Source organism: Microtus oregoni, unplaced genomic scaffold (assembly GCF_018167655.1).
Source record: "Microtus oregoni isolate MIOR12 unplaced genomic scaffold, Mior012 000047F_ref0000412, whole genome shotgun sequence".
NCBI lineage: Eukaryota > Metazoa > Chordata > Mammalia > Rodentia > Cricetidae > Microtus > Microtus oregoni.
In genome coordinates this window covers 3,716,698-3,743,077 of record NW_024543221.1, presented here as the reverse complement: position 1 = coordinate 3,743,077, position 26,380 = coordinate 3,716,698, and the positions used below count along the sequence as shown (strand labels likewise).

The window sequence follows — 26,380 nt, the reverse complement described above, 5'->3', positions numbered from 1 at the left end:
GAGAGGAGGTCGTCAGGGGCAGCCACCCAGCTACACAGCCAGCCACAGAGTGAGAAGAAAGGAAAACAGAAATAGAGAACGGTAGAATCCCAGAGGCAAAAGATAAACGGGGTAATTTAAGAAAAGCTGGCAAGAAACAAAATAAGCTAAGACCAGGCCTTATAAGTAAGAATAGGCCTCTGTGTGTTTTTTGGGGAATTGGGTGATGGGCTCCCAAAGAGTTAAAAAAAAAATCAGCCTGTGGTTTCCAGGGTTTTAATTATTGATGATTCAAATTCTTGAATTAGCCAAGTGTGTTCAGGACCCGGGATATTCAGAAGCCTAGCACGGGACTCAGCTGAGCTTTGTGAGTTTGTGGGAATCATGTAGGTTACTGAGGTCAGTTTTGGTCTCAATGATTGCAGATATGTCTAGCCTTTGGCTCGTGGGCCCACGATGCGACCCAGGCTAGTGATGCATGTAGCCCAAGGAATTTTTAGATGACACAGGGGCAAAAGGCTGGACACTACTGGTAGGGAAAACTAGCCTGGTTCTGCCTGGGATCTGAGCTTGACCGCTGCTACCCCAGGGCGGGTAGCCCTGGCTACAAAGGGCCTGAGAGAATGTTTGTCATTGCATGTGACAGGGCTAAAAGGGTTCAGAACAGAGCTACGGTCAACACGTGCACACTGGCGAGAGCATCCAGGGCTGAGAGCAAGCAGCAGCTGCTCAGATTCAGGGACGCCGGAGCAGAAGGTAAATCAAGTCGGGAGGCTACGCTCAGCCACGCCTGACTCCAGACGCTAGCTGGAAGGACTGAGTGGTGGCCTGCGCAGCAGCTGGGCTGGCCAGGGAGCGCAGGTGGGAGGGAAGAGCCACGTTTTGTTAAGGATCTTCTGGCTCAACCTTGAAACATTTCAGCTTTGACGTCAGTGTGGTCTCATTCGCCACTGACGTGAACAACGGCCTTGTGCTTTCCCCGCACGGCTCAGACACAGGGCATGTGCGCCCATGAGGACGCACGGGGCAGGCACGGGGCAGGCACGCCAATCAGGACACTCGTCCAGGCTTCATATGCTGACCTGCTGAACTCAGGCATCCATGGCAACAAGACACTGCCTGAGTTAGAGCAGACACATACGGTGACCACAGAGTTCTGGATGTGCTGGGTGTCTATACACATGCAGCATCTAATTCTCACTGTTTATAAACCCAGGCATGAAACATGAACAAAAAAAAGTGCAAGACAAATCTGTTATTTTCTGACCTCTGGGCAGATGGAAATTCCCTGAACAGGTGGTCACATGCCTGCATATGTGAAAAGGAGAAAAGGGGACCTCTGAGCTCCAGGCTTCCCAGTGAATTGTCCTTCGTGTTCTAATGCCTGAGTTACCCCAGGGTACCACCTGGCGCAGAACTGAGCGGATGAGTCTTCGCGCAGGAGCAGCTCGGTTTCCCCGCTCCTCCTCCGCAGTCACGTCTCCCTTTTGATGCCCCATGCTTAAAGTCCCTTCCTCCCTCTAGAGCACTCGGCTTGTTTCCTGGCAGAATGGCAGCTGGGCACTCGGACCTGGGCCCACCTGCTGGAGCAGGCGCGGAAGGAATGGGAGGAGCAGTGCGCGGCTCTCTCGCAGGTGAGGCTCATGCTGTCCACGTGTGGTAATCTCTCTCCACACAGCTGACAGCCAGTGCTGCTGTCAGGCTCCAGGCTGGGTGAGGGCAGAGTTGGGGCCTGAAGGGATCAAGGAGATCATGGCATACTGACGAGGGAAGACAGATGTTGGGGATTCAGTTTTGAAGGACTAAGGAGTGTGAATGTCCTCTGGGGACAGTAGATCAGCCTGAGCTATTGCATCCCTCCTGGCTAGTATTCACTTTCATGGCCAGTTCCTAACAGACCATGTTGTGAGTATAATATTTATTGTTTTGGGGTGCTAGGGGTGAAATCCAGGGCCTTGCAAATGCTAGGCAAACTTCTGTGCAGCACTGAGCCACACCCCAGCTTCTGAGCCAGGCTGTGAACATCCACGGGTGAGAAACACGCCCTCCTTCCTACCTCTCCAGAACCTTATTCTTAAGCCACGAGGCTCCAAGCAAATACCCAAGTCTTGGACCAGACCTGGAACTCTTGGGAGAGAAGGGAGAACCCAACTTGGCTACAGGAAAGTTCCTGAAGCCCAGAATGAAGCCTCAGGGGGTAGAAGTAGAATAGCGTGTGGTCTGTGGAGATAGAGTTAGAGGTCAAGGATTCTGAAGGTCTAGGCAAAACTCGGGTGCCAGCGGAAGCCCTATTAAATAGCACCCTGTGGCAGGGTGGCCCTGTATGACTCTGGGTTTGAGTGGAATTCAGGGTGCAGGTCTAGAAAACTTGACTTCAGTGAACTCTAACCACCAGAGCTTTCGTGTTCTCTGCTCTTAATCAGAGGAACTTTAGGGTCTAAACATCACCCTAAGGCACAGTGTTTGCTCTAGTTCAGCTTGTCCACCCTCTGTGAGCACAGCAGGGTCCCACCCTGGGTGAGAGGGGAAGACTGAAATGCGTTTGGGCCTCACTGAGGGAGAATGCAGTGTTCCGTTCTTCACTAGACATTCTAGCTGCGGCTTAGTCAGGTAGCAGCAATTTAAGATATCCAGGGAGGGGCCACCCAGAGGGGAGCAAGGAGCCTGAGGATGTCGGGGGCCTGAAGAGAAAAAGGTGAGGCAGAATAAAGGGGGGAGGAACAGCAGAAGACGACTGGGGGGGGAGGGACAGGAAGGGAGGCCCCTGGGCCTTGGAACAGGCATGTCCCGACAGCTCCCTTCCCTCTTGAGGACCTGGGGCCTTAGGTATCTACAGGCTTTTCTGTGTCTTTTTAGGAGCAGCAGATGGTGAAGGTGCTCCCACACCTTCTCAATGTCAACGAGGACCCACAGCTCACAGGTGTTCTCAAGTTCTTCATTCACAACGGTACTTGATCCTCCTGCTCCCCCACCCCCGCCAGCTCTGATTCCATTTTCTTCTCCCTCTCTTTCCCCCTTCCCCCTCTTCCCTTCTCTCTCCCTCCATCCCTTTCTCTCCCTTTCCTTTTTTGATAGTTTTAATTTTGTATTCCAAAACATACAGCATAAAGCTCACCTCTCTAACCACTCTTGAGTACACAGTGCATAGACACTAAATCATCTCCATATTTCCAGAACTTTCCACCATCACCTCATATGGAAACTCTGTACCCATTAAAGGCCAACTCCCCACCTCCCCTTCCTGAGCCTGGGTGACCACCATTCTTTTTGTGTCTGGATTCCTCCATGTGTGGTGCCTCAAAGCAGTGAAATCACACACACACTTGTCTTTTGTGCCTGCTTAGTTCACTGATATCGTTAAACCCATTCCAGTTGTAGCGTGGTTGGGAATTTCTTTCCTTGCTAAGGTAAATGGTCTCTATCGTTTACCTATACTGCATGCTATTTATCCGCCACCCACACGTGGTCACATCACGTGTTTGTCTAGTGGTTTCTGAGGATGTGGCAGCCTTTGGAATGTCTCTCCAATATGGATGCTACTGAATGGGTTGGCATTCAATGCCCAGAGTTGGCCCGATCCCTGTTCTCCCTTCCCTGAGCACTATGCGTGGCTAAGCCCTGTGTAAGATGGTGGCTGGAGGATAACCAGAGGCACCCAGGAGCTGCAGGGGACATGGTACACCCTGAGGGGCTGGTCACCATAGAAACAGAGCTTCTTTGCTGTCCCAGCTTCAGTGGGTCACTGAAGACTAAGGGCCATGAAAAAGGTGGCATTTTCACCAAGTTGGGGATCCCAAGACAAAAAGAGCAGAAAGTAAAACAATTATCCATGAAGCAAGGTCATATCCAGGTGCTGTTAGTGATTGACAGCTCCAATGGGGGAGGGACTCTTTGCACACTCTTATTGAAGAAAAAATGCCACACTCAGACTGCCGAGCATTACTTCATCAAGACCAGATGCTGCCAATTTGAAGATAAACTGTCCCAACTCTTTCCAGGCTCCTGTGACGCTGGTCGGGCTGCTTCAAATGCTATCCGTCTTCAAGGCCTGGGGTAAGAACAGCACCCGCCCCAAACTAGAGGACCAGACCTTCTCAACCCAGAGATCTGTCTTGTTCGGCATTTTGCTTTTTGTTTTGAGACAGGATCTCACTATGTAGCCCAGGTTGGCCTCAAACACGAAATCCCCCTGCCACCTCCTCTGAGTGTTGGGTTGTCAGGACTGTGCTAACATGCTTCACTGGAGTAGATTCTGGAAAGTCATCTGGTTGTATGTAAGCCACACTGTAAGTCCTGCTGGATGGGCAATATTAAAAAGTTCCCAGACCTCCCTCAGTACCTCCTCCAGTGCTCATGCAGGAGAGCCCTGAAGTCCATCGTGTGGTGCACACCTGTTTCCCCCACTCATCTTGGGAGAAAAGGGATGGCAGCGGAAATCCTGTAAGACAAAACCGCATGAGCAGAAGTAAGGTGACCCTGCCAACAACAAGGGGAGATGGAAGGCCAGGCACGTCTTGGGAGTCTATCACGACTGTATCTTCAGGGGGCTGTCTCCTCCGCTGTTTGAAGCCCTTACTGAAGCAGCTTTTAAAATTTTTAAGCCAGGCATGGTAGCACACGCCTTTAATCCCAGCACTTGGAAGGCAGAGGCAGGTGGATTTCTATGAGTTCGAGGCCAGCCTGGTCTACAAAGAGTTTCAGGACAGCCAGTGCTACACAGAGAAAACCTGTCTTGAAAAAAACAACAAAAACCAAAAGAAGCAAAAAAATTTTAAAGTACCATACATATGTTTTAATCGGCACCATAGTTCTGTGTATTTGTGCTCTGTGGAGTGATTTCCAGAACATACATACAATGGCGGGTGGTCAGGTGTGCTAGGGATTTTGAAACTTTCAGCTAATGACTTTGAGCCTCATAAGCTTATGCTGTAGAACACCAGATGCTCTCTTCCTATCAAGATCCACCCCTGGGGTCATTAACCATCCCCTCATCCACTCCCATGCCCTGCCTCCCTCACCCCCAGCTATGGCAAGCATTCTTCTCTTCGAGACCAGTGTCTTGACCTCCACGTGTGGGTGAGAACATGTGGTTATTTGTCTTTCTGTACCTGGTTGATTTCATAATGCCCTCCTGTTGCACCCATGTTGCTGACATCCTGGGAATCCATTCCCTCCTTTCTGGCGGATCGTTTGGCCTGGTGTACACACACCACTGCTCTTTACTACCTTTTGATACACAATCTTGGCTAATGAAACATGTTTTCATTTCTCCATTGCTAGCTGTAGCGTTCACAGACTTGTGACGGTCTCAGCAGCTGGTGGTTCCTGGCAGCTGCAGGCCCTCAGCTAGAGTTTGCTCTGTCAATAGAAAAGCGTCTTTGTTCTCTTCCAACTCCTTGCCCTCTCCAAGGCCAGGCCCTGCACCTTCAGTGTGGGGTGAGGGACAGTGGGAGCTTCCCCATTGACCATAGCTGTGGGTCTCATTGTGCAACTCGACCAGCCTTGAAATCATAATTTACTGGGTGACCCTGAAAAACTCTTGTCTTAGGATTTCAGATAAACACGCTTCTTTCGTGAATCTGGACGGTAAAGTGACAGTCGCACCACACGGCGAGTGCAAGGTGATTGTTAACGGGGTCCCTGTCACCAGCAGGACAAAGCTGCAGCACTTGGTACGTCCCCTGCCCAGCCACAGAAGTGCTACCGTGCTACCTCAAGATGGTGACAAGGGCAGGGGGGAGCAGGACTCTCTTGTGAAATGTCTCCTGTCACAGTGAGAGGGACTGGCCAGGCCTGGGGCTTCCTACCTCTGCCAGGTTGCACAGGTCTGGGGGGACAGACCTGCTCCCAACTCACTGTATCTCGGGAACATCCTCCGTAACACAAGGAGGGTGGAAATGGCTACTCCTCAAGACCCTGCTTGGCGCTCACATTTGATGACATCTGAGGCCTAAAAGCCTGCCCTGGGGAGTGACGAGTTACCTGCCTACATCAGTCCCTCTTTGTTCCCATTTGTTCTGCCACGCTGGTTGGAGTCTCTACCACCACAGTGGCTCTACTGGCTGCCCTGAAGCCTTCTTCCTCCCTCAATCACTATACACAGGAGCCACAAGCCTCTGAGCCAGGCAGGAGGCTCAGTCCTCTTTTAGAAGCTCTGGGTGAGCCCTCCCTAGCTTCATTGTCCAGCACACACCCCATCCCAAGGACTTCCCTCTAGTGGCCCATCAGTGTGGTCTACCTCACTGTTGCCCCCACATAAACCTCTGCCCTCTCAGAGGAACTCCGATAACCTAACCTGAATCAGACCCCAGTGCACGCTACAGACCCCCCCCCCCCCCCCCCGTGCTTTTCTTCTGAGGCTCAGACCACACATCCTGGCAGAGGTCTGAATCTCGGTGGTCACAGAGTCAAGAGTGTCCTCGGCTCTCTCCACTCCGGCTCCAGAAGCCTGAACCCTGGAGCAGGCCTTTCCTCCCTACGCTCTCCCTTCCAGGACCGCATCATCTTGGGATCCAACAGTGCCTTCCTCTACATCGGGTTTCCCTCAGAGCGAGGTGATGAAGATTTGAGTAGATACGATTATGACTTTTTCCAGCTGGAGCGGGCAGCTGCTGAGGGAATGAGCATGGACATGCTTGGTAAGCAATCCTGGACCTGCCTTCCTGGGAAAACATAAAAACAACTGCTTTCATGGAGCCAGAGTACAGTATGCAGAAAGTTAAAATCTGCTCTCTCTCTCTCTCTCTCTCTCTCTCTCTCTCTCTCTCTCTCTCTGTGTGTGTATTGGCGATAAAACCCAAGGTTTTGTGGTTTTGCAAGCCAGACAAGTGCTCCACTGAGCTACATCATCAGCCCCGAAATGGAGAAATAGAAAACTGAATAGATGTCAACCGTGTGTTGAGGTCACTGGCCCTTCCCTAGGGATGAGGAGGAAGATAGTCCATGGTATGAAGCTTGGTATGGGAACGTGCTCAGTGCAGCAAGTGGAAGCAAGGATGCTGGGGAGAGCCGGGCCGTGGTGGTGCACGCCTTTAATCCCAGCACTCGGGAGGCAGAGGAAGCGGAGCTCTGTGGGTTCGAGGCCAGCCTGGTCTACAAGAGCTAGTCCTGCCGGGCGGTGGTGGCGCACGCCTTTAATCCCAGCACTCGGGAGGCAGAGGCAGGCGGATCTCTGTGAGTTCGAGACCAGCCTGGTCTACAGAGTTAGTTCCAGGAGAGGCTCCAAAGCCACAGAGAAACCCTGTCTCGAAAAACCAAAAAAAAAAAAAAAATGCTGAGGAGATGGGTGGGTTAGATAAAAGCCTTCAGCCAGTGGGGAGCGCTCCAGCACACACTGAGAACCTGCTCTGGGCTGGAGAGATGGGGAGGGGCGAGGTCCAGGCCCTGGTCTGGAAGAAGCTGCAGCTCTGGGTTTCTGAGTGGAATATAATCTTTTGCCCCTCAACCCACCCTCCACCCCTGCCACTATGTAGGATTCCTCACGGGTTCCTAGAGGCTCCACTCTCTACCTGTCCACCTCCCCTTATTCCTCAGGCAGAACTCCTTAACACCTTCCCACACCTCCTCCCCCAGCCCCAAGTCATATGCACAGGGTTGGCTGGATCCCACTGAGGTCTTTGTGATGTACTAGGCTCTGTTTACCTTAATAAAGCCACAGCTGAGGGGCAGTGGGGTGCTGAGATGACAGGTATGAGCCACTTAACTCAGATTCAGATCTCACGAGGTACCTAAGGCTAGCTCGAAACTCACTATGTAGCTCAAGGTGGTCTCAAGGTGTTAACTTGCCTCAGCCTACTGAGAACTGGGATTACCATACCCACATTCTTAAGTTCTTGGCGTAAACCCAAGGCCAGGGTTAGCAAGCTGGCTCAGTGGTTAAGAATGCTAACATCATAGCCACGAGGACACACGTTTATACCGTCATCCATGTAAAGAGCTGAGTGTTGTCTCATGAGGGACAGAGACAAGAGGGTTGTCTGGGGCTTAGTGACTGCTTGTCTAGGTTCATGGAGAGACACTGCCTCAAGGGAATAAGGTGGAAAGTGATAGAAGACATGACCCCCTTCTTTGTTTGGTCTCTGCGTGCACACTGTATACACACACACACACACAAAACCATAGCAAAACCATCCACAAATAACCCTTTCCATTTAGTTCTCCATAACTGACTGTTCCCAGCATAGGGACGGTGGTGACAGGAAGTTCATCAAACCTTGGGCCCTGGGCTGAAGCATTCTCGTCCTGGTGATGATGGTGGGTTCCATGGCAGCCTGGTGGGAAGTTCTGAGGCATCGGTGCCATGTGACCCAAGGGCGGGAAGTCTCTAAGGAGCAGGCAGGTCCTAACACAAGGCAGTACTCTTCCAAGTCTGGAGAGAGGCTCAGGACCTCCCATAGTCCCTATGACCCTTCCGCCATAGCACCCAGACACTGAAGGAGAACAAATTATTTGCTGGGTCACTGAGGATTCAGCCCTTCCTCTGGCCCATTGGCTTCTACTTCCTTTAACCCTCCTTCCTGGACAGTCCAGAACTGCACTGGACTGAGGGCCTTGAAGCCACCAAGATTTTGAGGCAGTGTAAGTGAACAGCTGAGTGTGTGTTTCGTGAAGGAGAAAAGTGTCACTGAACAAACAGACTTACTTCCTCCATGACTCTCGCTAGGTACTGGGAGCCCCGGAGATGGCCAAGCTGACCCCAGCGTCTTAGCTGTCTTCCAGGACTACATCAAACTCATGCCGCTGGTTGTGGAGGCAAATCAGATGAGCAAGGAGCTAAAGAAGGTGACCTTTCACCCCCAGTGATGACAGAATGTCAGGTCCTCAAAGGTTCGAGGTTGGGGAAGGATGAAGCTTTTCCCACGATGGCACTGAGAGCTAGGGACAGAGTTAAACTAACCCTCAGGCCTTCCCAGCCAGCTGAGCACCTGGCACTAGCATCCCAGACCAGCACTTAGTGGCCATAATTGACCACCTCTGAAGTCCCCATGCCTCTCCAGCACCTCAGTGGCTGATATACCACAGAGTAGACCTGGCCTAGGGTTAGCCCCTGAGAACAAGATCCCAGTCAGCAGGAGCCTTGAAAGGGAGTTAACCAACTTAGGAAGTATAAACATTAGTTCAGGATACCACTGGGAGATGCTGGTGTTCTGCTATTTGGTGGGGCAGAAACTCCTAGGAACAGGAAGAGCCAGGCTGTGCTCTTTTACGAAGCCTAGGGCTGGAAAGAATGGGGAAGAGACTGTAAAAGGAATAGGATTGAGGGGATTGTTTAGTGAGCTGTCTCTTTACCAGGGACTTAAAATGGAATTGAAGGTGAAGAACTTGGCATCATCAGATTCCAGGGGCTTCGACCTCCAGAAAGAAGTCATGGTGAAGGTGACTAAACCAAGCACTCACGAGGTAAGACCCCATCAGTGGGCAGGCGTGGTGTCCTTGGAGAGCTTCCAAAGTACACAGGGGATTTTTGCCAGCTACAACCTAGACAAGAACCCAGATGCTCTCTGAGTAGGAGCTGAGTCTGGGGACTCTTTGTTTTGTGTCCTGGTCTTTCTCTCATAGTGCCAGTTCCTAGGATCTTTTCTAGTGACATTGCGCTTATTCAGGGTCACTACTGCTGTGATGAAACACCATAACCAAAGGCAGCTTGGGGTGGAAAGGGTTTATTTCACTCGCTCTCCTGTGTAATAGTTTATCATTGAAAGCAGAGAAGGAAGGAACTCAAGCCAAGGCAGTAGGAGACTGTTTGTTCCTGGCTGCTCAGCCCCAAAACAATTACACAGAAACTATATTAATTAAAACACTGCTTGACCAATGACTCTAACATATTTCTAGCAAGTTCTTACATATTAAATTAACCCATTTCTATTGTTTTATATTTTACCATGAGGCTTGTGGCCTACCGGCAAGGTTCCAGCTAGCAGTTCGCGTCTTTTTCCCCTGGTGGATCCATGATGTCTCTTGACTCCGCCTTCTTTCTCCCAGCATTCAGTTTAGTCCCCCCGCCCCCAGCTCTACTTTACCTGTCACAGGCCAAGGCAGATTCTTTACTTGTTAGCCAATAAAAATAACACATACAAAAGGACTTCCCACACCAAGGCAGGCAGGAATCTGGAGGCCACAGAGGAGTGCTGCTTACTGACCTGCTCCTGATGGTTCACTCAGCTTGTTTCCTATAGAATGCAGGACCACCAGCCCATGGTGGTCCCACCAGCCATGTGCTCAGTCCTCTTATATCAATCACTAGTTAAGAAATGCTCTACAGAGCATGGTTCTATTTTTTGAGACAGTTTCTGTGTAGCCCTGCCTGTAGACCAGAGATCCAAGGTGGTGGTACACACCTTTAATCCCAGCACTCAGGAGGCAGAGGTAGGTGGGTCTCTAAGGCTAGCCTGGTCTATATAGTGAGCTCCTGGATAGCCAGTAGGAATAGAGATGATAAAGACCTGACTTAAGCCTGGAAGTTTACCCAGATGGTATAGGTGAGCACAGGACAGAAACATACATCTTTGGTGCTTCCTTACATGCCTGGAGGCCAGAGAGACTGAAAAATCTGCGTTTGTCATACAACTTTTCCAGTGAAGGTGATGTTCATGGAGTCAAGGCCTTAGCCATTGGCTTTGTTTTTATTCTAGTTGCCAAGGGGTTGTTGGTTTTACTTCATACCACTTCTGATGTGACATTTTCAGACAAGAAAACTTCTAACTGGATTTCTCTTAAGTTTCTCTCCAGAGCAGGTATTTGAAGAGGCCCTGCTCTTGCAGTAAGAGGCAGTAACTCCTGTCTTGGACTTGTTGCTCACTGGTGAATCCCTGAACAAGAATGGAACCCCTTTGTGAGCTTCTGAGAAATGGAGCTAACGTGCCTGTGTGCTTAGCTACAGGGGAGGCGGAAGGGGCTGCCCATCCAGCGAAGGGCTCTGCTTTTGCTGTGGAGCCGCTCGGCTTTCTGGTAGACCAGTTGTTCTGTATTTGTCCTCTATTGTCCATGCCAAGCACTGTCGACTCACTGACTCCCCCAGGGTTTAACTTAGCTCTCTGTGGGCTGTGAGTCCACACAGATCTTGCTGAGCCCTGCTGTTCTGTGGAAAACCAGTGGCTAAATCTATTTCCTTGCTTTTGCCAACTTCTAGACACCACCAAGCCGCCTTGGTTCATGGCCTCTCTACCTTTAATCAGCCATCATTATCTCTCTGGCACCACTGCCATCACTTACAATGTGGTTCTGGAAGGGCCTCAAAAAGTTGTTTGTTGAGAGTAGTATGTGATCTTCCCAAAACTCAACCCATTAGGAGGCACAGGGTGGATAAAAGATGCGTTGTTTAAGCAGCAAATGAAACGGGACATGGCCTGGTAGTTTGGATAATATTGGCTCTCATAGGCTCATGCATGTGAATGTTTAGATTCCAAGTTGGTGGAACTGTGTTGGGAAGGATTAGGTGTCTCCCCGTTGGAGGAGGTGTGTCACTGGACATTCACGCCAGGCCCAGTCTGTCTCCGCCTCTAATTGGTGGATCAGAATGTGACACTCCAGCTCCTGCTCAGGGCCATGTCTGCTGACCTGCTGCCAGCTTCTCCTCATGATGATCATGGACTAACCCCTCTGAAACCGTAAGCAAGCCCCCAGTTGAGTATGTTCATTTACAGGTTGCCTCGGTCATGGTGTCTCTTCACAGACGCACAAAAGTAACTAAGATGCCAGGTGACTTCCCTTGCCTTCCCTGGTATGGATCTGGTCAAAAACCGAGTTTATAGAACAGTAACTAAGATTCTGGGTGACCCCATTTGCATCCCCAGGTATGGATTTGGTCAAAATCCAAGTTTATCAATAGGAAATTCCTGATGGAGGAACTTTACCAGCACTTTCTAGAGAGTGAAGACAGCCAGGTGGCTCAGGAAGATGACCCTTTCTGGGACCCTGTGGAGGTTGTCCACTTGGGCTCAGCACACATTTGGCTGCAGTCCCTGGCTTACCGCATGATGCTGGAGGAACAGGTGGAGTTTCTGAACTATGACGGGCTGGAGGAGGCAGTATTGCACATCCGCATCACTCCCTGCTCCCCGGAGGGATGGTGAGTCTTGGTCCCCTCCCAGGATGCTCAAAAGAGCCCGAGTTCTCATGAAGGGTGGAAGGAAATCAACTCGGTCCTTTTAAGGGGTTACCCATGAGACAAGCAGACAAGAGAATGAACTCATTTATGACTTGACCTCGTTGAATCTGATTCTTGACAAATGGCTAGCATTAGAGACAGCACTGCCCCAGGGACCCGGGGAATCAGGAGACATCCCACAAAACAGCAGATGGCATGAGGAACGCTGAGAACCCAAAGCCTGGGCTGGTTCCATGAGGGAACCCTGGGAAGGAAGCCTGTGTTGTGGACATGCTTACCCTCAGCCACAGCCTGCTCCTGGCACCTTGCAGGTCTGGCATCCACTACACAAGGTGCTTGTCACACTTGGCAGGCATCAGGGCCAGAAGCAGAAAGTTGGTTTCTGCTTTTCCATCTCCATTCTTGGCAGAGGCCAGAGCTTTGCTCCTTGGTTTGGGGTGGGGAGGCACTAGGTGTCTGGATCCTTCTGTGCTGTCCCTAAACTCCTGATTTATTATTTATGTTTTAGGCCATAAGATGTTTATATAACAGCATTTCAGCAATTGTAAGCACAGAGTCTGGCAGGAGTCCTGGGCTGGATACAAACATCCAATGTAACCTTTTGTTTTAATGAAGAGGAAACTCCCTTAAGAAGGGAGTAGGAGAGTCTTATAGTTCTGGGTCCAAAAGGCCAAGCTGACCAAAAGCAGTGTCTGTAGGGACTTCAGGCCACTGGTGTGCCACCTGTCTGTACTAGCTACCTAGGGTCACACTGAAAATTAACAACATGACATTCTTATGTGTGAGTTTCAGCCTTTAAGAGCATGGTTGACATAAGAGAGGTCCCCACTCGGAAAGCTGACTCAGGCAGCTTCCAAGGACAAGAGGGATCATACTGACTCTGGACTGTGACTGACTCACCAAGGCAGATGACAAATTAGGCTGCAGCCTCTGAGCAGACAGCTGGCCTTTCCTCCTCCCCAGTGGGACCAACCGTCCTCAGTGTGGGCTTTGCATCTTACCCACATGCATTCGCCACACGGAGATGTTTGGCTTCTTCTCTGGCCTGTGAGCTCTCTTTGCCAGAAGCACCATCCGGAACTGGCTCTTGAGTGGATTCTACAGCAGATACTACCATCCAGTCCTCCAGGGCAATCGTCTATCTCTAAAGGACTCTTTCATTTCTGTGACATTTGAACACTAACTAGCCTGAGTCCAGCCTAATCCAGAGACTGATGTTCAACTCTTGTCTGTAGGGCCCGTGGGGAGGAAGATATGGTTATTGAGCCCCTGGAGCTACTGGGCAAGAGGCTTGACTTCCAGATTCACATTGTCGGATGCCTTGGTGTCAAATGGCTAAAGGAAGAGGCAAGCCGGGGCATCCAGCTGGGGTATGGATCCGCACAACACGCTCCGTGAACACACCATATGTGTGGCTCCTGGTGGATGCATTTATCATAAAATTCTAAGTTTTTCTGTTTGTTCAACTGCAAAATGGCTACTCTCTCCATCACGTAGAGCAGCCACACGGCCCTCCACATGCCTAGGATGGCTGCTGAGTCTCTTATGTGATTAAAGCAACCGGTCAGATATTTGAATTGCCACAAAAAAAAATCCACTAAAACCATGTTAAGTACTGATACAACCAGAAAGGGTTAAATTCAGGTGGTTCAAAGGATATTGAAAGGTAAAGAAAGGGTGCTTGAAGAAGTAAAAAGTGCTGGGCAGTGGTGGCACACACCCTTGATCCCAGCACTCAGGAGGCAGAGGCAGGTGGATCTCTGTGAGCTCGAGCCTGGTCTATAGACAGAGTGAGTTCCAGGACAGTTCGAGGGCTACACAGAGAAACTGTGTCTCAAAACAAAACAACAACAACAACAACAAAAACCCCCAAAAACAAGTACAAACTGAACACCTCCCAAGGAAACATAACACTTTAAAGTAAACACTGATTAACCCCTTCTTGCCTGTTGGACTTACCTACTCGATGGTGATGGTATTCATGCTGAGTGACAGAGCTGGAGGCAGAAAACCACAAGACTCAGTTACAGGGCAGCTTCTCAGCTAGCTGCACAGATATGGCCCTTCTGGTTTTCAATTATGTTTTATATCCTTGCCTCAGGTACAGAGTCTATGATCTCCCAAATACTCTGTATACGAAGCCTGTGTGGAAGAGCGTGAACCCCCGGATGGAAGAGACTGTCCACGTCGTGGCCTTGAGTGTATCTCGCGAGTTCCTGGATTACTTACTGACAAACGCCCTGGTCGTTGACTTGTGGGGCCTCCAAGGTACCTTGCTTGTTCCTCCCTTCCTAGGTGTGCTGTTCAACCAGATTCCATGCTGAGAGGGAGTGAGGGAGGCAGGCGGGTCTGAGGAGCAGTGGGCAAGCGCCATCTTCTGCCAGGCCTGGGGTTCAATATTCACTTCAGCTCACTGGGGGTCTTTCCTTTCTGGTCCCCTCTCCCACACTGCAGAAGGCTGTGCTGAATTTGGCTTCTCTCAGCTGGACAGCCTGCTCCCAGGTGAAGGCCACATTGTGGTAGATACCAAGAAATTTTCCAGTGTGAAGACTGTGAGCCAGGTGTGTACTTCATGGCAGATGACAAGGGGGAACAACCTCATTGACAGCCCCCAAGAATCATCCCTTTATGAAAGTGGTTTTGTGCTTTTCTGTGTGTCCCGAGGGATTTAAACCTCTCCCTGCCCCTGCCCCCATTCCCTCCTTGTTTACACAAGGTGGTATGAACCACTAGTCTGGAAGGCTTTGCAGGTAATTCCACAAAAGCTGAGCTGACATATCTTCTGTAGATCATGTCAAACCAGGTACCAGAAATTTATCAGAAACTGCTCACATTAGAGCAGGAGACGGAGCTGCTCAGAGACATTAACCGAGCCCTCAGAGAAGAAAACGTGTTTCTCAAGGCATCTCTGGAAAAAACTGGCTCTGCTCAACATGGTGAGAGACAGTACCATTTGCTGGCTCATCTCATTCTTAGTTCCCATGTTTGGAATGTGCTATTTGTCTTTAAAAAACATTTACTTATTTTTATGTGTGCCTGAGTGCATGTGTGCCCAGAGAGGCCAGCAGAGGCTGTCAGGAGGACCCCTGGAACTGGAGTCAGACAGGCCAGCAGAGGCTGTCAGGAGGACCCCTGGAATTGGAGTCAGACAGGCCAGCAGAGGCTGTCAGGAGGACCCCTGGAACTGGAGTCAGACAGGCCAGCAGAGGCTGTCAGGAGGACCCCTGGAACTGGAGTCAGACACCATGTGGGCATTTGGAATCAAACCTAGGTTCTCTGGAAGAGCAGTCAGTGCTCTTAACTGTTGAGCCATCTCTCCAGCTCCAGAAGAACAGGAAATCTTAATGAGTTAACTCATATCTTAGACCATAACAAAAGAACAGAACCCTTTCTCTTTTGCCCTCTAAGATTTCTTAGAGTGGCTCCAAAGGGAATATGCTGATAAGTGAAGACATAAAATGTCCCCAAAGCTGGGCCTGGTGGCACACACCTTTAATCCTAGCCCTCAGGAGGTAGAGACACGTAGATCTCTAAATTTGATGCCAATCTGGTCGAGGGGAGTGAGTTTCAGGACAGCTAGATCTACACAGAGAAACCCATACTTTTTTTCTTTGTACCCCAGCCCGGAGGGCAGATAACCCAGAGGGAGCTGAGGTGAGAGCCCAGCTGCAGACAGTCAGAGAGGCTAAGCAGATGTGTGCTCAGCAAGCCGGCTGCGATGCACAGCTGGCCAGAGCCCTGAAGGTGTTCTATGGAGGCATGAGCATGGCCAGACAACAGCTGCTCAGACTGCGGCAGTGCAGACCCCCCGTGAGTACTCAGCCTCCCTGTGACACCCAGACAGCACTCCATTGAGCCCACAGATTTGACGGCACAGAGATGGGAGGTGTGTGTGAGCAGATGAGCAAATCAGTGCTTTTAACAGTGGGGAGGTGTGTGTGTGAGCAGATGAGCAAATCAGTGCTTTTAACAGTGTGGGTCCTGGCCAGGCGGTGGTGGTGCTCACCCTTAATTGCAGCACTCGGGAAGCAGAGGAAGGTGGGTGGATCTGTGATTCAAGGCCAGCCTGGTCTACAGAGTGAGTTCCAGGATAGCCAGGGCTACACAGTGAAACCCTGTTCAAAAAACCAAAATAAAATAAAATAAAAAATAAAGCACCGTGTAACCTATCCTGGTTAGGGTTTCTATTGTTTCCTTGGCTTGTTGCCAAATGATAAACTCTTCAAATCTTTGCTATTTAAATGGTGTTGCTCATGAAATTCTGAGGCTTCTAACCCATTTCCTATTAATGGCTGATCAATTGCATCATTATCTTGTGCTAGAAGGCCTAGTAGACCTGTATGGGATCTGATATGTTATGTAGAAAGGATAATTTCTATTTCTGATTGCTTGTGGTAGTTGAATACATAGCAAAATTAATTCTGAATCATCTGGAATAAGTTCAGTTTCTGAATGTTGAGAGTCAGTAATTATATTAATAGATCCAGGAAAATCTATTAATACCCATAAGAATGGCTTACAGATCTGATTTTTGAACCAAATCATAAGGGCTTTGAGCCACTTATTTTTCTGACTTAAAACCTGCCTTTCCTGATTTATTTATGTGCATCAGTATAGAATGTAGGGGCTCCAGAATTTGGTGTCCACCTTACTATACAAGGGAGAATCCAATTAGTTATTTTTTATAAGCTGAAGTCTCTTGCTTTGGGGATATTTGTTGCTAATCTCTCCCAAAACTTACTGCAAGCTCTTTGTCAATGTTCAATTTCTGCCCATAATAAGGCACTTTCAGCATTAGTAAAAGATATAACAATTTCTGCTAGGTTTATACCTACTAATTGACGAAGTCTTAATTTTTCTTTCAGAATCAGTTTAGAAACCCTTTCTACATAGGTCTTTAATTTTTTTTTTACTATGTTTGTGTGCTAATAACAATATCCATTCTAAGATATTATCTTCTCTCTGCAATCTCCTGTGGAAGACTGAGTAGAAGATAGAAAAACTAGAATACAGTCAAGCTATGGATCCACGCAATCCACATGTGAATCCTGTAACTTCTATTCTACCAAAGCCAATTCTCTCAGCCTCAGCTGAAAATTTCCTCAAAATATTTAAATTGTTATAACCTTGTAAGGTTCAAAATAACTTAGCTCTTGAGTTCAATTCAATTGTGGGCCATAGCCAGTTAATATCTCCCAGCAATTTTTGAAAATCATGGAGTTTGTAATTGATCTCTCCTGATCTGTACTTTCTATGGTTGAATTTTCTGTAAACCTATCTTATATCCTAGATAATTGATAGGCTCTCCTCATTGTATTTTTTTTTCCAGGAGTAATTTGTAATCTCTAGCAAGGCAAAATTCTCTTTACATCATCAAACATTTTTCCTAAGGTATCTGAGTCTGAATCAGCTAGTAAGATATCATCCATATAATAGTAAATTATAGATTGAGGAAACTGTATGAATTAGTTCTAATGACTGTTGCACAAAATATTGACACAAGGTGGGACTATTTAACCTTCCTTGTGGAAGAGTTTTCCAGTGGTACCTTTTAATATGTTGAACATTATTTTATATTTATTTATTTATCCATTGGTTTTTTTGAGACAGGGTTTCTCTGTGTTGCTTTGGAGCCAGTCCTGGAACTAGCTCTTATAGACCAGGCTGGCCTTGGATTCACAGAGATTTGCCTGCCTCTGCCTCCCAATGAACATTATTTTAATTAAAAACTGGGAAGGCAAGTTTTCCTTTGTTCTTCTAAAGGCATATAAAAAAGCAGTCTTTTAAATCAATAACTATAATAGATCACCCCTTAGGCAACAGAGGGTAAGGGAATTCCTGGCTGTAAAGAGCCCATTGACTGAATCACCTTACTTAGGGCTCTCAAATCTGCTAACATTCTCCATTTTCCAGATTTCTTTTTAATGAAGAATATAGGAGAATTCCAAGGACTGGTTGATTATTTAATATGTTTATCACTGAGCTGTTCCTGTACCAGATGTTCTAATGCCTGTGATTTTTCTCATGTCCAAGGTCGTTGTTCCACACAGACGGATTTGTCAGTTACCCATTTTAAACACGGTGGTTCGTACCTTTGAAAGACCAACAGCCACTGTGCTCTGCTTAGGTATAACCTGAACTGTCTGTGACTGTTCTTGATAATACCTTTTACTATTTTTTTTCTAGAAGAATTCATTTTATGCTTTGTTGCTGAGATTGGAGGAATGTTAAATCTGTGTTTCCATTGCTACAACAAATCATGTCCCCATAAATTCATGGCCACGTACAGCTTTACTTTTCCTATCTCTCTTTCTGGCCCTATACATTTGACATGTCCCCATAAATTCATGGCCACGTACGGCTTTACTTTTCCTATCTCTCTTTCTGGCCCTATACATTTGACATGTCCCCATAAATTCATGGCCACGTACGGCTTTACTTTTCCTATCTCTTTCTGGCCCTATACATTTGATCATCTTTTACTCTGTTTTACCTGAGATAAAGTTCCAATCCCTAGAAACCAAATATTTACCTCCTGAAGAGGTCAATTTGGATACCAAGATTTTGGTGAAACTATTGTTACATATGCTCCTGTGTCTAGTAACCCTTCAATTTCAACGTCATTTATTTGTATTTTTAGCTTTGATCTCTGATTATTTATAGCAGCTTGCAAAAATACTTCTTTTCTAGTCTCTCTTGAATTTTTGTTTTATCTGTTGAAGCTGTTCTGTCCTGATTATACCCAGAGCAGTGTTGTTTTTAACAACAGACTAGTCAATTTTTATGCTCTGTGAATGATTTTCTCCAATGTTGACAGGGAATGACTGAATCAAATTTGAACTTGGGGCCTGTAGGAGGTTCCTTAGGGTACTTCCTGATGGCAGAGATTACCTTGCCTGGCCCTTATTGATCTGCATTCCTTAGTCCAATGCTGGCTTTTACCACACCTCTGCATACCCCAGAAAAAAAATCTCTGGAAAATACTGTTTCTAGGAATGCCTTGCCCACAATCCCTTTTCAAATGACCTTGTTTACCACAATTAAAACATCTCACATTTTGATTTTTCTTAAAACTTTTAGAAATGCTTCTATTAGAGTAGCATCATAAATGAGAGATCCAATATCAGCTATATTCCTAATCCATTCAACTATTGGTGCTGTTCTTGCTTTTAAAGGCCCAATCGCCCCTTTGCATTCTGAATGAGCATTCTCAAAAGACAAAGATTTGATTAATAGTTGTCTGACTCTGGATCTGATACTATTCTATTTATAGCTGAAGTCAATCGTTGCAAAAAAAAAAAAAAACAGTGAACGCTTCTTTTGGACCTTGCATAATTTTAGTAAATGATTCAGACCTCTGATTCTTCAACCTTGTCCCAAGCATTTAAAACTGCTAAATGATATAGTGCCAAGTCATGATCATCAAATTCAAGCTGCCTTTGTAATTCAGCATACTGACCATCATCTAGCGACTGATCTTGGGGAATATTATTAATACCTCAAGGTCTGTTTGTTGTTCTATGACTCTTTTCACCACGTTCGTCGTCAGAACTGGGGACAGCCTCCAATATTACTGTTACCAATTCTTTCCAGTCTTGTGAGATACTTCTGCTCCTAGTTGCCCATGAATTCACCACATAGGGTGAATACATACCAATGAACAAGTGCTTCCTTATCCTCAAGTCTAATAGGACTCCATTTAACTCCCTGATAACCTTGGGAGTGCCTGTTGTCTGTTGGTTTTCTAACAACTTTGGCCACCCCTCTTCAGTGTCACCATATGGTGGCATGGTACGTTCTTGCCTAAATTCCTCTGTGTTTGAGTATTTTCCTTATTTTCATTTATAAATCTTCCTAAGGCTTGCATCCTATCAACCTACTTTCCACATTTGGCACAAAAAACCCCACTCTGCCTCTTAATGATAAAATATCAAATGTCCAGACTGGTAAGAATTATAAATTGGTATGATGTCAATCTCAATAAAGTCATTTATCTTTTCATTTTCTCTATTTCCATGCCATTTAAAGTAGCACTATGCAGGGGCCTGACACCCTGAGTATTATATTTCCCATTCTTAATGTGGGAACATTTTTCCTTTTAATAGCTTTAACTCTCTCCTTGAGGATTTCCCAGGTATCCTACCAAATCTGATGGCTTCTCAGGAGCCAGATGCTGGCATGAAAGCCTACTAGCTCAAAGAGACAGAGCAAGCACCCAGATGACTTTCTTCCTCTGCCGATGTCCCCCCAAAAAGAACCTTGCTCCTACTTGAACAAAACTCTCCCAACTAGATGTCCTTCCTACTTCCTGTGTGTCTCTCTATCCTCTTGACTTCCTCTTACTGTCAAGTGGTTGTTTGCTCCACCTCTTGACCTATGGTTGATTTTATTTTACAATATTCAGGCAGAAAGTTCTTGAATTAAAGGTGTGTACTCAGGTTGAGCTACACCACAACTAGAAGCAGGGTTTTTCAATAAATAATCCAATCTCTGGGTTCACAGTGTGATCAAATATCCTGCAATAGGACTGGCACTACTAGAAGGTGTGGCCTTATTGGAGGAAGGGTCTCAGTTTTCTGCTCTCTGTGGATCAAGATGTAGAATTCAACTCCTCTAGCACCATGTCTGCCTGTATCCCTCCATGTTTCCTGCCATGATAAAGGAGTGAACTGGAAGCCAGCCCCAATTGAATGTTTTCATGTGGTCTTGGTGTCTCTTCACAGGAATAGAAATCCTTTTTTTTTTTTTTTGGAAGGGAAAATAACATCTTCATTTATTTTTTTCAGTATGAAGGAGAAGCTCAGCAAACATGAGTTCTTGTCATCAGTGCCCAGCTGTGAGCAGGTCGACTTGCTCATTCAGCACTCAGAATACCCTTTTCTATTTTTTATTTTATTTAAATAACATTTTCATTTATTTTATATACCAACTGCAGCCCCTCCCCACTCCTCCATCTTCATTCAGAAAGGGGCAGGCCTCCCAAGGGCTTGAGCAAAGCATGACACAGTAAGTTGAGGCAGGACATAGCTCTTCCCCTTGCGTCAAGGTTGGGCAAGGTAATCCAGCATGTGGAACAGGTTTTCAAAAGCCAGCCAAGCACCAGGGACAGGTCCTGATCTGGGAGCCTTACAAAGAGACCAAGCTATGTAACTGTCACACACATGCAGAGGGCCTAAGTTGATCCTATGGAGATTCTCTGTTGGTCCAGAATCCATGAGCTCCCATGAGCTCAGTTCAGCTGTCTCTGTGGGTTCTCCATGATCCCCCTGGCTCGTACAATCCCTCCTCCCTTAAGACTCCCAGAGCTCAGCTCAGTGCTTGTCTGTGGATCTCTACCTCTGATTCCATCAGTTACTGAATAGAGTATCTCTGATAGCAATTAGGGAAGTCACCAATCTGCTTACAGTAAGTGACCAGTTCAGGCACCCTCTCCACTATTGCTAGGGTTAGTTTGGGTCATCCTTTTTTGGATTCCTAGGGGTTTCCCTGGCACCAGGTCTCTCCCTAGCCCCCAAATACCCCTCATCAAGACTTTCATTACTCTCCCCCTCCATCCGCCTCCAATCCACCTTCCACACCCAGCCCAACCAAACCACTCCCTCAAGCTCCCACCTCTCCATTCCCTAGTCCCTTGCCCCCAGTTTTCTAGGAGATCTCTTCTATTTCCCCTTCTCAGGGAAATCCATGCTTCCCTCTTTTGGCTCTCCTTGTTATCTAGTCTCTGGGGCTGTGGATTGTAGGTTGGTATCCTTTACTTTACAGCTAATATTCACTTATGAGTGAGTACCAACCATGTTTGTCTTTGGGGGTTTGAGTTACCTCATGCAGAATTATTTTTTTCTAGTTCCATCAATTTGCCTGCAAATTTCATGAGGTCGATGTTTTTTTTTGTTTTTTTACAGCTGGGTAATACTCTGTTGTATAAATGTACTACCAGCTTTTCCTTATCCATTCTTTGATTGAGGTACATCTAGGTTGTTTCTAGGTCCTGGCTATTAGGAATAATGCTGTCATTTACATAGTTGAGCACGTGTCCTTATAGTATAATTGAGTATCCTTTGGATGAACGCCTAAGATTGGTATAGCTGGGTCTTGAAGTAGGTTGATTCCCAATTTTCTGAGAAACCACCATATTGATTTCCAGAGTGGCTGTACAAGTTTGCACTGCCACCAGCAGTGGAGGAGTGTTCCCCTTACTCCACATTCAACATAAGCTGTCATCACTGTTTTTGATATTAGCCATTCTGACAAGTATAAGATGGTATCTCAGAGTCGTTTTGATTTGCATTTCCCTGATGACTGAAGGATGTTGAGAAATTCCCTAAATATCGTTTGGTCATTTGAGAGTCTTCTGTTGAGGATTGTTTAGATTTATACCCCCATTTTCTAATTGGATTATTTGGTATTTTGATGTCTACTTTCTTGAGTTCTTTATATATTTTGGAGATCAGTCCTCTGTCAAATGTGGGGTTGGTGAAGATCTTTTCCCATATGTAGGCTGTCATTTTGTCTTATTGACTGTGTCCATTGCCTTACAGAAACTTTTCAGTTTCAGAAGGGCCTATGTATTAATTGTTGACCTCAGTGTCTGTGCTACTGGTGTTATATTCAGGAAGAAGTCTCTTCTGCAAATGCGTTCATGGCTACTTCCCACTTTCTCTTCTATCAGGTTCAGTGTAAATGGATTTATGTTGAGATCTTTGATCCACTTGGGCAGTTTGTGCAGGACAACAGATAGGGATCTATTTGCAATCTTCTACATGTCAACATCCAATTATACCAGCACCATTTGTTGATGCCTTTTTCCCCATTGTATAATTTTGGCTTTTTTGTCAAAAACCAGGTGTTTATAGGTGTGTGGATTTATGTCAGGGTCTTCAATTTGATTCCATTGATCCATGTGTCTGTTTTTATGTCAATACCCAAGGTGTTTTTTATTACTATAGCTCTATAGCAGAGCTTGATTGAAGTCAGGGATGGTGATCTCCGGAAGTTCCTGTATTGTACAGGATTGTTTCAGGTATCCTGGGTTTTTTGTTTTTCCATATGAAGTTGAGTATTCTTTCAAGGTCTGTGAAGAATTTTGTTGGGATTCTGACGGGGAATGAATAGAGTCAGGCCCATAAAGTTAAGAATAAGCACTGGGGGCTGGAAAGGTGGTTTAGCCAGTAAAATGCCTACAGCACAAGTATGAGGACCTGAGTTTAACCCCAGGGACCGTGTGAAAAGTCAAGCATGGCAGTGAGTGTGTAAAATTCTAGTCCTAGGGAGAGGCAGGCAGGGGATCCCTGAAGCTCACTGGCCAGTCAGCCTTGCCTATTCAGTAGACTTCACAGCAGAGATCCACCTCAAAAAAAAAAAAAAAAAGGTGCTCCTCATGAGCAATTGAGACTAACTCCAGGCTCCTGCAGCACACCTGTGAACACCCTCCTCCACACTCTAAGTACAAACCAATTTGTATCATAGGTTGATTTCCCCTTATCTAACATGTCTCAGGGTTTTTTGATTTGGGGGATATTTTTATGGACTTTAACTGGATGAACACCTCTCACTCAAAAAGCCAAAGTGCTCTAGCATCTGAAACTTCCTGACTGCTAACCCATAACTATCCTCATAGATAATGTTCAGAATATATAAATGATTAGCTTTGGAATAGGAAAAAGAAACATGGAAAATTCACCGGGGAAATAGCGGGCAAGAATCTATTGATAATCCAGGAAACAAATCGGAGCCCAGTGCCATGTCACCTGTCTGCCCCACCCTCCTCTGCTGATGCTCCCTGGACTCTGGAATCCCTTCTAGGGGTGCTTCCACCGGGCATGGGAGAAAGCAGTAAATGCCTCTGTCTGGGAGTTCTTGTGCAAGTCTCAATGTCTGCAGCACTGAAAGAACACGGCATTCCAGTCTGAAACTGTGGGCATCTATCTCATCCTACTCCTAGAGCATTCCAACAGCCTTCCTGAAGCGCCTGCTCCAGGTCCCCACTGCTCCAAAGGGTCCAGTGCAGCTCTTCAGCCACATGGACATTTGCTGGACACCTCGTTCACACGCACCAAGTATTTTCACTCCAGTCATGACATCACTGTCATTTTTTTCCTTTCATTTTTAGGAAGACGATCAAATGCTTCGACCTTTTGTGCACCAACAGTCACAGATGTTAAAGGATTTGGAGGACCTGCTTGAATCTAGCTTACGGAGACTGAAAAATGATGTTGCTTTCATAGTGAAGAAGAAGAAAGAATATCGAATGCAGAGCCAACAGTGAGGACGAGCAATGTTGCTTTCATAGTGAAGAAGAAGAAAGAATATTTACTGCGCAGCCAGCAGTGAGGACAAGCAAACTGCAAACACGTTCTGAGTTCCTGAGCTTCACTGACTCGTGGAATTCCATCTGCCATTTTTAGGTAAAATACCTCCACTTGCCTCTTTTCTGATAAGGACTTGCTATGTGGACCAGATTGGCCTATCTTGCCTCTGTACACCCTAAGCCCCTGGCCCAATATGGGGAATCACAGACCTGTGCCACCACCACGCTGGACCTTAACTGGATTTAAAAATTCTATAAAAATCAATAAGTATACAGATGGAGAGAGATGTCTGTGGTAGATGTTCAGAAACTGAGGCTCTGGGTTTGAGTGCCCACAGTTCAATCCTGGCTAAACCTATCACTTACACATTGTACAGCGTGGGGCCACTCACTCACCCTCCTTCTAAGCCCTCTTTCCGCATCCATTATCTGGGATGGTTAATGATTGCCAACGTTTATATTAGTGCTTTCCTGGGAAGTAGTTCACACTCTTTTCTTTTTTCCTTTTTAAAAAATAATTTTTATAGGTATCTATGTATGTGTGTCTGTACATGCGTGTGGTACCTTTTTAGACTAGAAGAGGGAGTTGGATCATCTGGAGCTAGAATTACTGGCAGCTGTCAGCCCCACCCTAGGTACCGGGCACTGATCTTGGGTCTTCTGCGAGACCATTACATGCTTTTAAGCGCTGAACCACTTCTCCACTCTGTTTTCTTTTTATTTTTCGGAGATAGGGTTTCACCTTAACCCAGGCTGCCCTGGCCATTCCGCCCTTTAAACAAAGCCTGTCCCATTAGTTGTTTGCTTCTGTTGTCAGAACAGACAATGCTTAGTTCACATTGATTCTGTACTCCTGCTCGGACCAAGTCCACCCGTCCACAAGTTGCCTCCATTTGTTTTCTATTCATATGCTTATCTGAAATACAACCAGTTGGCTCAGCAGCAGGACTGCAGTACGAGGTGCAGAGCTGACTGTTGGCAAACTCCCTCCAGCAGACAGTCCGTCCTAAGTGGATACTGATTCCATCAACGGTTGGTGAGTCTTACAGTCTGACAGACACCAAGTACTCTAGGAAGAATGTATAAGGAAACCTTTCAGGGCCAGGGGGGACATCTAGTAACAAAGTTACAAGAATAGTTAACCCTTGAGGCTGGAGAGGTGGCTCAAGTGTTTAGAACACTATCTGCTCTTCCAAAAGACCTAGGTTCAATTCTCAGCACCTACATGGCAGCTCACAACTGTCTGTAACTCAAGTTAAAGGGGATCCAACAACACACGTAGGCAAAATAGCAATGCACATAAAATCTTAAAAACTGCCGGGTGATGGTGGTACACGCCTTTAATCCCAGCACTCGGGAGGCAGAGGCAGGTGGATCTCTTTGAGTTCGAGACCAGCCTGGTCCAGGACAGGCTCCAAAGCCACAGAGAAACCCTGTCTCGAAAAACAGAAAAAAAAATCTTAAAAATTTAAAGTTTTAAAAATAATGAGCTGTAACACACATTTACCAGGTACCAGACTCTAATCAATAATTCCAAACATTTGTTTGTTAACTTGTTCAGTTCTCACAATTTTATCACTTAATGTATGCAGTACTTCCTTGAAGGTTCCTAAAAAACCAGAATTATCTTATGATCAAGCAATCCCATTACTGCGTGTATACTCAAAGGGGCTGAAATAAGCATGTTGAAGCTAGCCTACTTCATGTTCACTGCAGCGTTATTATCCAGCTGAGCTAGGGCTTAGGTGCCCACCAATGCACAGCCAGAATTTTAAATATGGCATGTGTGTATGTGTGCACACAAATGCTACTCCACCTTAAGAAAAACAAGATTGTTTAAATTGATATGGTACTAAAGTGCCTTGTAAATATTCCTATTTATACCTTTACACAAATGACAATCCCAGACAGGCTTCTCTTAGCAGTGAGTGGCTATGAATGCAGAGAATCATGGCTGGCCAAAGAGCTGACGCTAAGTGACAATGAAA

General features: G+C 46.6%; 1 protein-coding gene across 1 annotated transcript in view; it reads left to right on the top strand.

The window, feature by feature from the left end:
* LOC121435810 (kinesin-like protein KIF28P) overlaps positions 1-24,350 on the top strand; it is a 43,100-nt gene extending 18,750 nt beyond the window's left edge. The window contains exons 9-23 of the mRNA XM_041635276.1: positions 626-735; positions 1,504-1,613; positions 2,836-2,926; positions 3,978-4,032; positions 5,528-5,651; positions 6,473-6,617; positions 8,642-8,760; positions 9,271-9,378; positions 11,772-12,046; positions 13,321-13,455; positions 14,187-14,353; positions 14,540-14,646; positions 14,874-15,021; positions 15,708-15,895; positions 24,195-24,350. Coding sequence (XP_041491210.1) covers positions 626-735; positions 1,504-1,613; positions 2,836-2,926; positions 3,978-4,032; positions 5,528-5,651; positions 6,473-6,617; positions 8,642-8,760; positions 9,271-9,378; positions 11,772-12,046; positions 13,321-13,455; positions 14,187-14,353; positions 14,540-14,646; positions 14,874-15,021; positions 15,708-15,895; positions 24,195-24,350 — 2,038 coding nt within the window. The remainder of the gene's footprint in view (positions 1-625; positions 736-1,503; positions 1,614-2,835; positions 2,927-3,977; positions 4,033-5,527; positions 5,652-6,472; positions 6,618-8,641; positions 8,761-9,270; positions 9,379-11,771; positions 12,047-13,320; positions 13,456-14,186; positions 14,354-14,539; positions 14,647-14,873; positions 15,022-15,707; positions 15,896-24,194) is intronic.
* Positions 24,351-26,380: the final 2,030 nt, after the last annotated feature.